The sequence below is a fragment of the Mytilus galloprovincialis genome, chromosome 13 (assembly GCF_965363235.1).
Source record: "Mytilus galloprovincialis chromosome 13, xbMytGall1.hap1.1, whole genome shotgun sequence".
In the NCBI taxonomy this organism is placed as follows: domain Eukaryota; kingdom Metazoa; phylum Mollusca; class Bivalvia; order Mytilida; family Mytilidae; genus Mytilus; species Mytilus galloprovincialis.
The window spans coordinates 55,758,130-55,772,951 of NC_134850.1; the positions used below are offsets into that span (position 1 = coordinate 55,758,130).

Here is a 14,822-nt window from a genome sequence, read left to right on the forward strand (position 1 = left end):
CTGCTGGAATAATGTTGCTACTTATAAACGGAAAGTTCACAAATGGAAAGCTTAAATCATCTCTTTTAATGAACATATTAATTGATTAACCTTGACAAACATAACACACTCTATAGTGGACATCATGTACAAAAAACGGACAATTTTTGTTTCAATCCAATGAGCAGTATAAAGAACACGGGTGGAATGAAGACGGACGCAAAGTGATTACAAAAGCTGACATTTGACATAAAATGAAACATACCAACAAAAAAAAAATGGTTAAACATGTTAACTGCTTTACATTCTTGATTTTGGCATATTATTTCAGCATACAAAAAAAAACATCTAAAGAAAATGTGCATTTTTTTAATGCATGTAATATGATTGTTATCCTACATCAACCAAACCCAAAAGTTCTGTTCGTGAAGATTAATTATGATTAATGTATGATTACTACTAATGATCTTATATATTTTGTTCAAATGACATTAAAAAAGTTTGATTTAATATAATAATAATTCAAAATATACAATACCTGGTTGGTAAGACAGGTTAGCAAGAAGAACAAACAAGTGTTATATGAATTTTGTACTAGAAAACAAGCTGAGCCAGATATTTTATTTTTTAGTTCACAAATTAACAAGGTTAACATGAACATTACACTGACTCCTAGTCCTAAAGCCTTTGCTATTTTTCCTCAATTCTTTTTGCGTGTATACGACATTATAAGAGAAGAAGTAGCATATATACAATTTATACAGTGTTCAAGTTTTTTGTTTTTGAAAATAGATCAAATTTACGACATCTAAAAATTAAACGAGGTTATTACTATACCAAAAACATCACTAAGGCTGTTTGTAATGTTTTGAATTATAAATGAAGCTTCTTCTGTCAATTATTTACATTTGACTCTGATGTTTTATTCAAAATCATAACGGACTTTGTTAAATTGCAGGAAAAAACAATCATCTTTATATTCATCACAAGGATCATTCTGTCAAACTATACTATACTTTAACCTGACACTTCTAAAATTACAAAATATGTTTGTAGCATGTAATAAATGCATCCTATTGGCAATAACTGTGGCCCTTTAATAGCAGATTTATTTCTATATTTCTATGAATCTCAGTTTATGACCAAACTCAGTAAAGACCCATCATTGTTACATTTGGTTGATACATTCAAACTTACATATTGTTATCTGGATGATATTGTTTCGTTGAATAATCCAGAGTTCTCTAAATATCCTTCCAAAACTTACCCAAAAGAACTTACTTTAACTAAATCTAACATAAACAGCAGCAGTTGATCTTTTCTAGATTTAGACATTTCAATTTCAAACGGGAAACTTCATACTAAAATTTACGAAAAAAGAGACGATTTTTCATTTCCTATTGTTAATTTTCCTTTTTTAGACGGCGATGTGCATTTGGCTCCGTCATACGGTGTTTACATATCCCAACTCGTTCGGTTTGCCCGTGTGTGTTCTGATGTCATAGATTTTAACGAACGTAATCAATGCATAACTGGGAAATTGTTGTGTCAGGGATTTTGATACCATAAATTACTTAAAACTTTTACTAAATTCTTTCATATATACAAAGATTTGATTAGTAAATTTGGCTGTACATGGACCTGTAGAAAACTTATTAAAAATGGTATTTCACATCCTAAATTTTATGGTAATATTGTACTTAAAGCGAGGAAATCACTATGTGATCCGTGTAAACTCATCGAACCTTTAAACAAACTTATAAGTAAGGGTTATTGTACCAATATTGTAATTAGATCTCTGAATATAGTTTTCATTGGCACTAATATCGATTTTGTCATTAGCAAATTAAAACATAACTAAATTGTATATTCTTTTGAGGCGGGATGTAAAGAGACGCATACACGTTAATTTTTATCTCTATAGAAGTCGCTCCTCACAATCCTACTACCTGTCATTTATTTATTTTTGGCATTGCACAAGTCATGTCTTCTCTGGCTATTCATGACGTTAAAATATTAATCCCTGGGATGTGTTTTAGTTGATGTAAGTCTCTGATGCATGATTTTTTATTTTTAATTGTTTTTAGCTTTTAACTAGCTGTCAGTAACTGCGAGTACTCTCAAATCGTATTTTCTTGTTAATTCGACCTGTTGATACTGTATATAATGCTTTTTTGTTATTCTATATTAATATGGGTCTTGTCTATATACCAGCTTTGATTATTTGGAATATATTCTAATTTTCACTTCTTCTTACTACATTTGTATAAACTTCAAGATTTACCTGTATTATTAAAACTGTATTTTTTCAAAAGTGATTATTTTCGAAGGGTTAAATATTTCGCAGTGGTGTCTTGCCATGGCTTTGTTTTGACTTGTTTGTTTGCTTTTTGGCCTTGAATGTTTGTTCCAAATATTTTATTAACTGTGCATTTGCATTCAGATATCGTAGATCAAATTTATTCGTTCATAGTGTATCAATTTACGTTTTTTGATTTAGTTAAGCCTGCCCATTGATATGTTATCGTGTGTTTCTCTGTGTTGTGATGTTATGCTATTGTTTCAGAAAAAGGGAGAAGGTTTGGTACCATTAAAATGTTAAATCCTGCTGCAAATGTTTGCACCTGTCTTAAGTCAGGAATCTGATGTACAGTAGTTTTTTATGTAATTTATACGTGTTTCTCGTTTCTTTTTTTTTATAATGATTAGACCGTTGGTTTTCCCGTTTGAATGGTTTTAAACTAGTAATTTTGGGGCCCTTTATAGCTTGGTGTTCGGTGTGAGCCAAGGCTCCGTGTTGAAGGCCGTACATTGACCTATAATGGTTTACTTTCATAAATTGTTATTCTGATGGAGAGTTGTCTCATTGGCACTCACACCACATCTTCCTATATCTATGAACTCCTTAACAGTACCTGACTTTGTATAATATTACCTTTGACACAAATTTAAATTGAATGATAGTTGATCGACAAACGTTTGAAGCGATTACACATCATCAAATGTTGAGATTTAATTCTTACATTTTTGTTTTTTTTTATCATATGTTTAATTCCTTAGTCACACAATAAAATTGCCAACAACTGTATCAATCTGTGACACTATTTGTGCAGTTGATATTTGCACCCATTTTATGTGATCGCAAAATCAATGCGGCCAAGAGAATACAGTTACAGTAAACATATTCATTGTTTTTTTTTCTACTTTACTTTTCTTTACTGACATTCCAATCTCCTGGTCTCATACAAACCTGAACATGTCTTACACTCCATTCTGTTTCATAATCATAGACATCCGTTTTTATTTGGCCTTTTTAACTTTTTTGGATTCGAGCGTCACTGATGAGTCTTTTGTAGACGAAACGCGCGTCTGGCGTATATATAAAATTTAGTCCTGGTATCTATGATGAGTTTATTTACCTGAATTGCATACTGTATCGTATGCTTAGACATTATTTACCTCAACTGGTTTTGCATTTAATTATTATCATACAAATGAACATTTTTTACCTGAACTAGTACCATATACATGGACATTCTCTACCAGAACTTGTTTAGAAATACATTATGTATTTTTCATATGCATATCATTTAAATAAATTGATCCTGCACTCATGTATATGAACTTATTTTACATAAACTGGTCTCCACTAGTAAATTTTAGCTGAAAAAGTCATAATAATCTGCAAATCTTTTTAAATACTGAAATGGTATAATTGACATCATTTACTTGCACTACATCCCTTACCTTACCTTAAATATGATCATCCTTCACCTGAACAGGACTTGCACTATGAACATGGACATCATTTACCTGAACAGGTCTTGCACTATATACAGTGTCATGAATATAAACATCATTTATTTGAACGAGACTTGCATTCCATCCTCTGTCATAAAAAGGGACATCCTCCACCTTAAAGGGACTTGCAATCCATCCTGTTTCATGAACATGGACATAATTTACATGAACAGGTCTTGCACTCCATCCAGTTTCATGAATTTTGACTTTCTTCACCCGAACTATACTTGCAAATATAGACATCTTCCACCTGAACATGTCTTGCATTCCATCCTGTGTCATGAACATGGACATTCCTTCCCTGAATTGGTCTTATATTTCATTCTGAATCATATCATACACTTGGAAATTTCTTAGCTTTGCTGAAACTTGCATTTTCCTGAGTTGTCTTGCATTTAATCCTTTGTCAGTATTATTAACATCCTTTACTTGCACTACATCTCTTACCTTATATATGGACATCTTTTACCTAATCTGGTTTGAACTCCATCTTGTATCCTATACATGGACATCTTTTATGTGCATTGGTTTGTACATCATCCCGTATCAAATAAAAATACATCTTTAACTTTTACTGATCTTACACTCGATCCTGTATCATATACATGGATAACTATTACCTGACCCAGTCTTGTACTTCATCGTGTATCATAAACATGGACATCCTTCACCTGAACGAGACTTCCACTACATCATGTGTTATGAACCTTGACATCATTTACCTGAACAGGACTTGCACTACATTCAGTGTCATGAACATGGACATCATTTACCTGAACAGGTCTTGCACTACATCCAGTGTCATGAATATCAACATCATTTATTTGAACGAGACTTGCACTCCATCCTCTGTCATAAAAAAAAGACATCCTTCATTTGAACGGGACTTGCACACCATACTGTTTCATGAACATGGACATCATTTACTTGAACAGGTCTTGCACTACATTCAATGTTAGGAACATATACATGACAGCTTCCTTACAATACACGGGAATTGTACTCCATCCTGTGTAATGAACATGAACATCCTTTACCTGAACGGGACTTGCACTCCATCCTATATCATGAACATGGGCATCCTTCACCTGAACATGACTTGCACTCAATCCTGTTTCTTTTTGTTGTTTGGATGTACAAGTACCCTGCCAAGTACACTTGTATTCTTGTCAATCTGATTAGTTAAGCCTTTTTCGACTGATTTTTATAGTTCATCTTTATGTTGTACTGTCCCAGGTTAGCGGGTTGGTTGGAATCCCGCTTTCGTTTTTAATCCCGCTACATTATGAATGTATGTGCCTGTCCCAAATCAGGAGCCTGTAATTCAGTGGTTGTCGTTTGTTTATGTGTTACATATTTGTTTTTCGTTCATTTTTTTTATATATAAATGAGGCCGTTAGTTTTCTCGTTTTAATTATTTCACATTGTCATTTTTTTTTATAGCTGACTATGCGGTATGGGCTATGCTCATTGTTGAAGGACGTACGATGACTAATAGTTGTTAATTTCTTTATCATTTTTGTCTCTTGTGGAGAGTTGTCTCAGTTGCAATCATACCATACCTTCTTTTTTAAAATGAAAATAAACTTCATAGACAGGTCTTAAACTACATCCTGTGTGAGGAACATGTACAACATTAACCGGAACGGGACTTGCACTCAATCCTTTTTCATGAAGATGGACATCTTTCACCAAAACGGGACTTGCACGTCATCCTGTGTCATGAACATGGTCATCTTTCACCTGAATGAGACTTTCACAACATCTTTCTTCATGAACATAGACATCATTCACCGGAATGAGACTTGCACTCCATCCTGTGTCATAAACATGGACAACATTTACTTGAATGGGACTTGAACTCCATCCTTTGTCAGAAACATAAACATTCTTCACCTATATGGGACTTGCATTGTATCCTGTATCATCAACATGGACATCCTTCACCTGAATGGGACTTGCACTCCATATTGTGTCATGAACATGGCCATCCTTTACCTGAACCGGACTTGAACTCCATATTGTGTCATGAACATGGACATCCTTTAGCTGAACCAGACTTGCACTCCATATTGTGTCATGAACATCGATATCCTTCACCTGAATGGGACTTGCACTCCATATTGTGTCATGAACATGACCATCCTTTACATGAACCGGACTTGCACTCCATATGGTGTCATGAACATGGACATCTTCACCTGAATTTGACTTGCACACAATATTGTTTCATGAACATCGACATCCTTCACCTGAATGGGATTTGCACTCTATATTGTGTCATGAACATGGACATCCTTTTCCTGGAACCGGACTTGCACTCCATCCTGTATCATCAACATGGACATCCTTCGTCTGAAGGGGACTTACACTCCAAACTTTGTCATGAACATGTACATCCTTTACCTGAATTGGACTTGGACTCCATCATGTATCCTCAACATGGACATACTTACCTTTATTATTGTTGCAAATCATATGTTTTATCATATACTAGCACATTAACATTTTTATCTGAACTGGTCCTGCACTCTCTCAAGTCACAACACAAAAATTGTATGACAGTGAATCATCAATTGTTTGAAGAGCTTTGTGACCAGAAAGTGTTCACATTTATTGTTTAATACAGCATGGGGTTTAAACTATTTGTTATGCTTACCATTTGAGCATCAGACTGTACAACTGCTGGAAATCGGTCAATGTTTATAATAATTCCAAGCAAAGCAGATGAGTCACATGAGTCATCAAATGCTGTGAAGTGTGCCATGTGTGTTTGAAGGAACAATCGGGATAAATCAACGGCACTCCTGACTCGGTAATCATATAATGCTCTTTTCCTTTTATGATTAGCTTTGTTGCTATTAATTGCTTCATAATTTAGTTCTGTGTTGGTAGGAGCATATGTCTTGAGATAATTTCCATACGTTTGCTGTTCAATGTTGTATAATCTGACAAGGATGTAACAAAGTTTTGTGACAACAGGCAAAACATAGTTTCTCAGTACTGGAGATATGATGGCATGAAGACAAATACCCACAACTAACCATCTCTTTTTATTGTCATCTAGATCATCTGAAGGGTCTTAATATAAAAGTACAAATGCATATCAATTCTAATAGTGTATTCATATACAAAGACAATGATAGACAAAATATGTAGTGTATGTTCTTTTTTTTTTTTTGTTACCTTTACTGTTTTAAAAATAAAAGTTAAAAGGGCATGAGTATTGAGATGTAAATAAAGGCTCACAGAAGTGCACAGGTACATTATGAACTCATCAGCTGCCATGTTTCATGACTGTCTTGGACAATTATTCTTATTATTTGAATAAAATTGAGAATGGAAATGGGGAATGTGCCAAAGAGACAACAACCCGACCATAGAAAAAAACAACAGCAGGAGGTCACCAACAGGTCTTCAATGTAGCGAGAAATTCCCGCACCCGGAGGCGTCCTTCAACTGGCCCCTAAACAAATATATACTAGTTCAGTGATAATGAACGCCATACTAATTTCCAAATTGTACACAAGAAACTAAAATTAAAATAATACAAGACGAACAAAGGCCAGAGGCTCCTGACTTGGGACAGGCGCAAAAATGTGGCGGGGTTAAACATGTTTGTGAGATCTCAACCCTCCCCATATACCTCTAGCCAATGTAGAAAAGTAAACGCATAACAATACGTACATTAAAATTCAGTTCAAGAGAAGTCCGAGTCTGATGTCAAAAGATGTAACCAAAGAAAATAAACAAAATGACAATAATACATAAATAACAACAGACTACTAGCAGTTAACTGACATGCCAGCTCCAGACTTCAATTAAACTGACTGAAAGTTATGATTTCATCATATGACCATCAGGCACAATCCTTCCCGTTAGGGGTTTAGTATCATACCATCATAACATATATGAGAAGAACATAACCCGTGTCATGCCAACCACTGGTTTTTGAATAAATGTGTTTAGTTCCGATGCAAAGACCCTATAAGTGAATCAATATTAACGCCAAAATATGCAATCTTTAATGACCTGACAACAGTATCGTAACTATATCCCTTCTTAATAAGTCTATTCAAAGTTTTTGTTAGTTTTTTAGGTGAATACTGACACCTTTGTGCTTTATAAAGAATATTTCCATAAAAAATTGGATGTGAAATACCTGAACGTATAAGAAGTCTGCATGTTGAGCTATATTTACGAATGATGTCCTTATACCGATGATAAAATTTAGTAAATGTTTTGACTAGTTTGTGATATCGAAAACCCTGGTGTAATAATTTTTCAGTAATACATAAATTTCTCTCGTTAAAATCTAAAACATTTTTACATACACGAGCGAATCGTACAAGTTGAGATGAGATATATAAACACCGTAAGGTGGTGACAAGGGAACGTCACCATCTTAAAATGGATAATTAACGATAGGAAATGAAAAATCATCTCTTTTATCATAAATTGTAGTATTCAGCTTTCCGTTAGTGATATAGAAGAATTGATCCGAGTCTATTATTATCCGGAAGTTATTGAGATTTGGCGAACATAGCGACATATCATATATATATTTTGTGCTTTTTATTTCTGTGTCATGTATTTTTACTAGTCGGTAGTATTACATTTTCCCAGCATTAGGTTGGCCTTTTGTGTACCCAAGGCAGGTGAAGGAAGTCAAATTAGGAGCGCTGTGATTGGATGTAAGGGTACAATATATTTTTTTAATTATCTATGAATAACTGCAGTGTGTAAATTTACAATATAAATTTTAAAACCTATTGAAATATTTTCTAAAGAATTATTCGAAAAGGCTTCCAAAATTTCAAAAATTTGTTGTAAAATGACGGTGGGCATGGATAACATAAACAAGCTCCGTTGGAAATTGGTCATGATACTATTTGGCTTTAATTTTTAAAATAGAATAATAAAGTACTAACACCACACATAACTGTTTTATCCAGGTTTTTATTATAAAAAGTGGTAAATTTAGGAATTGTTAGTATTGTCGCCTATGGCAGAATAAATAGTACCGTTTCCCTATATCATGCTGTTGTTGTCATTTAATTTTAAATCTGTCGTCCAAACTATTGAATTATGTCCAATTAAATGGTAATTATAGCTAGCCCGCATGTTTTTAGATTTGAACTTTTCAACTTGATTGAGATCGAGTTATTATAGTATGCCATTTGATATCAATCATCATAAATATGAATAATATGTGCTTGTAATCTTTTCTGTTTTGAAAATCAATTGTGCAGATGATAAATGTCTCTAAATTCTTGATAGCAAATTCAGTTAATTTAAGTTATCAAAATTTCGTTATCAACACCTTCATTATTTAGTGTGATTGCTTAAACAAATCTCTGCCTTTAAAAAAAAGAATTCAACAATATGCTGCCTTTATTTAAGTATTTATTTATCGTAATTTTGATTTCCTGATGAAATGATATAATACACCCTGGTCGTTTAAATTTTGGAATAACTAGGGGTTGCGTAGGACTTTTAATAGTAAGAATATTCTCCAGTGTTTGAAAATTATCTACAAAAACAGAAATTAAAAAAGAGACTACTGACCGAAATTTGTCAGTTTAAAGAAGGCTATAGTTCAAAAGTCTGTTATATACCTATAATCCTGGGTACTTTATTCTGTATTTCCTCTACCTCTCTCTGTAAATCAGGCGGGATTTTTCGCTTCAACGGCCTTGATTCTATAGCTTCAGTCATTCTTTTATTTCAATATGTCCTAAACTTCCATTGGTCATTTCATTAAGTTTTTATAGAACTTTTCCTAAACTAACAACTGCAAAACTAACAAAAAGAATGAGACATTAAGAGAAGAGACTAAAGACAATCAAAATATGATTTAGTATACATGATATTATACATCTCCAAAGAGTTAAGAGATTACAAAAATGTTGTATGTATATTGATATAATATGGAATATGTTTTAGCTTGCAACCTTAAACGGCAAAGAGAGTTATATGTGATTGTTTCTTACATGTAGCATTGTTATTGGTTAACATTTTACTGAATTTAACTTTTATGTCAAAAAGACAAGTACACCTGTCCTTGATTGTGACATAGCATTTCAGACACACATGTACAACTTTATTTGATTGTCATAAATACATGTCAGAAAGACATCAACTTTTTTCTTCGTCAGACAGACATGTACACTTTCTGGATTGAGACATTACAATTCGGAAATACACATACAAATTCCTTTGTCAGGCAGACTTGTGCACATTCACCTTACCTTGATTGTGCATTTATATACCAGACAGACATGTACACCATTTATTGATTTTGACATATCCAAGTATATAACTGGATTAATTACTGTAATGAATTACTTTCAAATCTTTCTGTTTGAACCCGTCGACCTGGAACTTATAAATTATTGGAAATATTAAATATTTGGAAAACAAAAGGTCCAGACTATACAGGAATGGGGTATTTTTTAATCAACAGCATTGTCCTATATTAGTTATCTTAGAAAGTCTTGCTGATTGCTGAATAAAGCTACAATAAGGAACAATTTGACAATGATTGAATTTAGTAGTGTCAGCCCTTTGATTATGACCCGTGTATATAGCAAAATCCTAAATACACCGTTTGGTGGTGCGCCTGTCAAATGCGGAACCTACAGATAAGGTAATAGCTAACAGGTGAATATACTATTGGTATCGGTATCGGATTAGACCCGGAACTTGTTAATTATTGGCAATATTAATTATGTGGAAAACAAATGGGTCTGGAGTGGTGTAATTTTTAATCTACACCATTGTCCTATATTAGTTATATATAGAGTTGAATTCTTTGATTTGTCGTTTTTACCCGATGACGGCTGACAAATTGGACCTCGTAATTTTACATGTTTTAGTATTATAGATATGTCATAATCATTCTTTGTGTTCCTACGTTACGTTAAACCATAGACAACCTTTGGACACATTAAAGTGAAAAAAGTACTTACACCAGGCTCTAATAATCTTTATTAAAACAGGTAATACAAGTCAATAAGTTCCGTAAAATTTAAAATTCAAGCTACATACCAGTGTTTTGAGGGACTAAACAATCGATTACGTACACTTATTGTCTTTTGTGTATTTATTAAAAGGATACACGCTTGAATAAACCTAAATGTGTTTTTGTTATTGTGCACTCAAAGTATTATACAGGAGTATAAGTTGTCGTCAATGTAAAGGTCGGGTATTTTTATATACGTCAATTATCAGTTTCCGGATTTGGTGATGACCAAATTCCGTACGGATTCCGTTGTTATCAAGGATCAGAATATATTTTTGGTTTCTTCTCAGACGCGGATCAAAGTTCCCCAATGACGATGGTAGTCATTGTAAATGCAAGCTTCTTCGGGCTTAGTTACACATATCTATAATACTAAAATTACGAGGTCCAATTTATCAGCCGGCATCAGGTAAAAACGACATATCAAAGAATTCAACTTTATATATAGCTAATATAGGACAATTGTGTAGATTAAAAATTACACCACTCCAGACCCTTTTGTTTTCCACATAATTAATATTGCCAATAATTAACAAGTTCCGGGTCGAATCCGGTACCGATACCAATAGTATATTCACCTGTTACCTATTACCTTATATGTACGTTCCGCATCTAACAGGCGCACCACCAAATATATACACGGCTCATAATCACAAAGTCGACACAACTAAATTCAAATTGTTCCCTATTGTAGTTTTTTTTAATTAGTAAGACTTTCTAAGATAACAATACGAATACAAAAAATTTGGACTAAGGCGTAGAGGTACAGTTTTCAATTTGTTAGCGGGCATGACGTAAAACAGCAAATCAAAGATTTGAACTTTATTGGACAATGCTGTTAATTAAAAAATACTCAATTCCAGGACCTGAATATTACCAATAATTGAAAAGTTCCAGGTCAACGGGTTCAAACAGAAAGATTTGAAAACAGAGAAAACTGTGTATCTTATAATAATCGGCACGACTTTATCATATGACAATACCAATACTAAAATAAGGCTTACGCATAGTTATATACTTTAATTCAGTCACGGACCCGCGATATCACGGGTGTGTTCTAGTATAATAAATAACTACAAGCTAGGGTTAAGTAATGGATGGATTACCTTAGCTGTATTTGGCACAACGTTTTGGAATTTATTTGACTTTTATTCAGACGACCATATATGCATATGTGAATAAAATAAATATTTACAAAATATCCATGTAAACTATAAATGTATTTATAAGTTTAAGATAGATAACTCTGTATAAACTTAGTGATAATAATCAAAACTAATTCATAATTCGATATCATGAACACGTATTCAGCACTTACATTTTTTTTTGACAAATGTCAATTTAAAATCTGATTTTTGATTGTAAGTTCAACTTATACTTTAATGCATACATATATACAACAAATTATCATTACTGGCATTTACGAATGTTTTGTACCGTATTTGACATTAACCTATCAATTCATATACAGTCTATCTAAAATATTACTCCAGATCTGTAGAAAAATCTGGCGTATGTCCACTGTGAACAAGTTTTTAAAACCTGACATAATTAAATATTATATTGTCTATATTGATCTTATTGATATTTGTTTTACTATAATTAGAAGGTATCGTTTAGTGGGTTAATCGGGCAACCGTAACTGCTAACAATAACAAAGGCGTCTACAACTTTTCAAGTTCTAATCTCAAAAATTAACGGAACGAGAACGTCACGTTTATGCGTTACTTCCAACACACTACCAATTAATTTCTTAACAATAAATAAAAGTGTTCACAAGCTAAATGATAATAGCTCTGAGAAAATATATTAAAACTGTAAAGTCTCTATGTAGTATTAGTTAAAAGGCCATGGTTATTCACTTAGATTTCCATATGATAATCAAATATTTACCCTCACTTTTCACAATTAACATTCAACACGCGATAGTCCCTGTTTTTTTTTTCTTCATCGCCACACACTGTATTTTTAACATCAAAAGAAATTACGTTTTAACGGATGAAGTTTACTGATTGGTCTAGATGTCACACCATTTTTTGTTCCATTATGGCTGATCGTGTAAGTCCATCTTTGCTGTCAACTAATTTGACAATTACAGCAAAGTTCAATTTACTCTTGATACATTGGCATGAATCTGACACACATATCCGACATAGATGTTCTGTACGTGTATTTCGAGCAGTGTATCGGTAATGTTCCCTAGGCCAAGTTAAGTATTCATGTTTCCATCTTATTCATGTTATCGTGAAGTTTGATAGAAACTTCGTTTGTCTTGTTACTGATATATGTATAGTGTCTTTGGCTCCTGGTTGTAAACTACAGTCTTCAAGTCCGCAATACGGTAGCGTCCTGATTCGTCTTCCATATAATACATGTGACGGATTAATGGGTTCGTCGGCCGTATGATCCGATGAAACGTAAGTTAGTATGCGATCATTGAGTACTACTTTCTACTTTGGGAATTATGGTGTTGAGTGTTTCATTGTCAACCAGTGCTAGTCGAAATACTTTATTAATGCTGGTTGTCGTTAAAACTATCCATCTCTCCCTCCACCCGCCTCCAAAATATATTTTGGATGTGAAAACACACTTTAAACCGACAAATGCCTTCTTTTATCTAGATCGTAAAAGCTGTCACAGTAGACATGTGTTTGCAGGGTTTATCAAGGGCGAAGTAATCAGATACATTAGAACAACAAATAATGATGTTTATTTACAATATATTTTGTTACAGTTCAGATTGAACTTAATAAAGAGAGGATACAAGGAGATTGAAATCGAAAAGTACATAACTGAGGCATTATCATGTAATGGATCTGATTTAATCAGAAAAAAGGCCAAACAAAACACAAAGGAACTTCCTTTAGTATTGGCAACGAAATTTAAGCCATGAATTCATAAATTAAAACAATGCATTAGTAAACATTTGGGATCAACTAAAACAGGATGCAGTTTGCAACGAAATATTTTCACGCAAACCAATAATAGCTTATAAAAAGCATAAAAATATTGCAGATCTATTGACAACGACAAAATTAAAATAAAATGATATAGGTAAATCACTGATGATGGCGGGCCTAAAATGCTTAAACCCTGTCATAAATGTTATACATTTATCATAACAATATATTACAAAGACCGCCGAATCATTAAATTAATGTCGGATTGATGTAAAGCAATTGCAAGTCTAGTAATACTAGCATCATGTGATCAATACTTTGTAATATAATTACAACAAACTACTTATAGTATGTATACGGAGTTTTCCGAATAAGATTGTTTGCTATCGGAATTCGAATTGATGTTGGAATACGTGGATGTTAGGTGTCACTTTTATACAAAGTTTGGATTGATGTTAAGCAATTGCAAGTCTAGTAATACTAGCATCAGGTGATCAATATCTTGTAATATAATTACAATAAAATACTTATAGTTTGTATACGGAGTCTTCCGAATAAGATTGTTTGCTATCGGAATTCGGATTGATGTTGGAATACGTGGATGTTAGGTGTCACTTTTATACAAACCAAAGTGCTCTTTTTGGAATAAATCGTCAAGTTGTCCCATAAGAATTATACTTCTGCATGAGCTAAAATAACTTTGTTAAAAGTTCAATATCTTTTGCTCCCTTAACATACATAGACGCGTTGTCTGAAATCATCACTTTTTCGGAATTACTTTCAACTTGATAAACGGCGGAAAGCTTAAATAAAAGAATAGAATATGATGAATATTTCTAAATGTAGTGCCTTTTTAATAGCACAAGTTAACATACATATGTATAGTTCTTATGTGTACGGTCCTGCAAAATCAACTACTATAACTGTGAATGTATGGTCTTCACGAAGTTTGTCGACTACTAGGGGTGTGGGGTGCGGAACTGGGTGAGGTCTTTCCTGTTACTTTACAACAAGTAACCCAGTGACGCAAAAATGATCGTTGGAATCCAGTAGCACTGGCGCAAAACTGTAACAGTACAGTCCACATTGAAATTTTTTTGTAAGCGCATCATGATGAT

At 33.3% G+C, this 14,822-nt stretch overlaps 1 protein-coding gene across 1 annotated transcript in view; it reads right to left on the reverse strand.

The window, feature by feature from the left end:
- The window catches only part of LOC143056154 (uncharacterized), a 46,707-nt gene extending 37,135 nt beyond the window's left edge, over positions 1-9,572 (reverse strand). The window contains exons 1-2 of the mRNA XM_076229237.1: positions 9,399-9,572; positions 6,440-6,861 (exon numbers count right to left, since the gene is read on the reverse strand). Of these exons, the coding sequence (XP_076085352.1) occupies positions 6,440-6,861; positions 9,399-9,498 (522 nt within the window). The 5' untranslated portion in view covers positions 9,499-9,572. The remainder of the gene's footprint in view (positions 1-6,439; positions 6,862-9,398) is intronic.
- Positions 9,573-14,822: the final 5,250 nt, after the last annotated feature.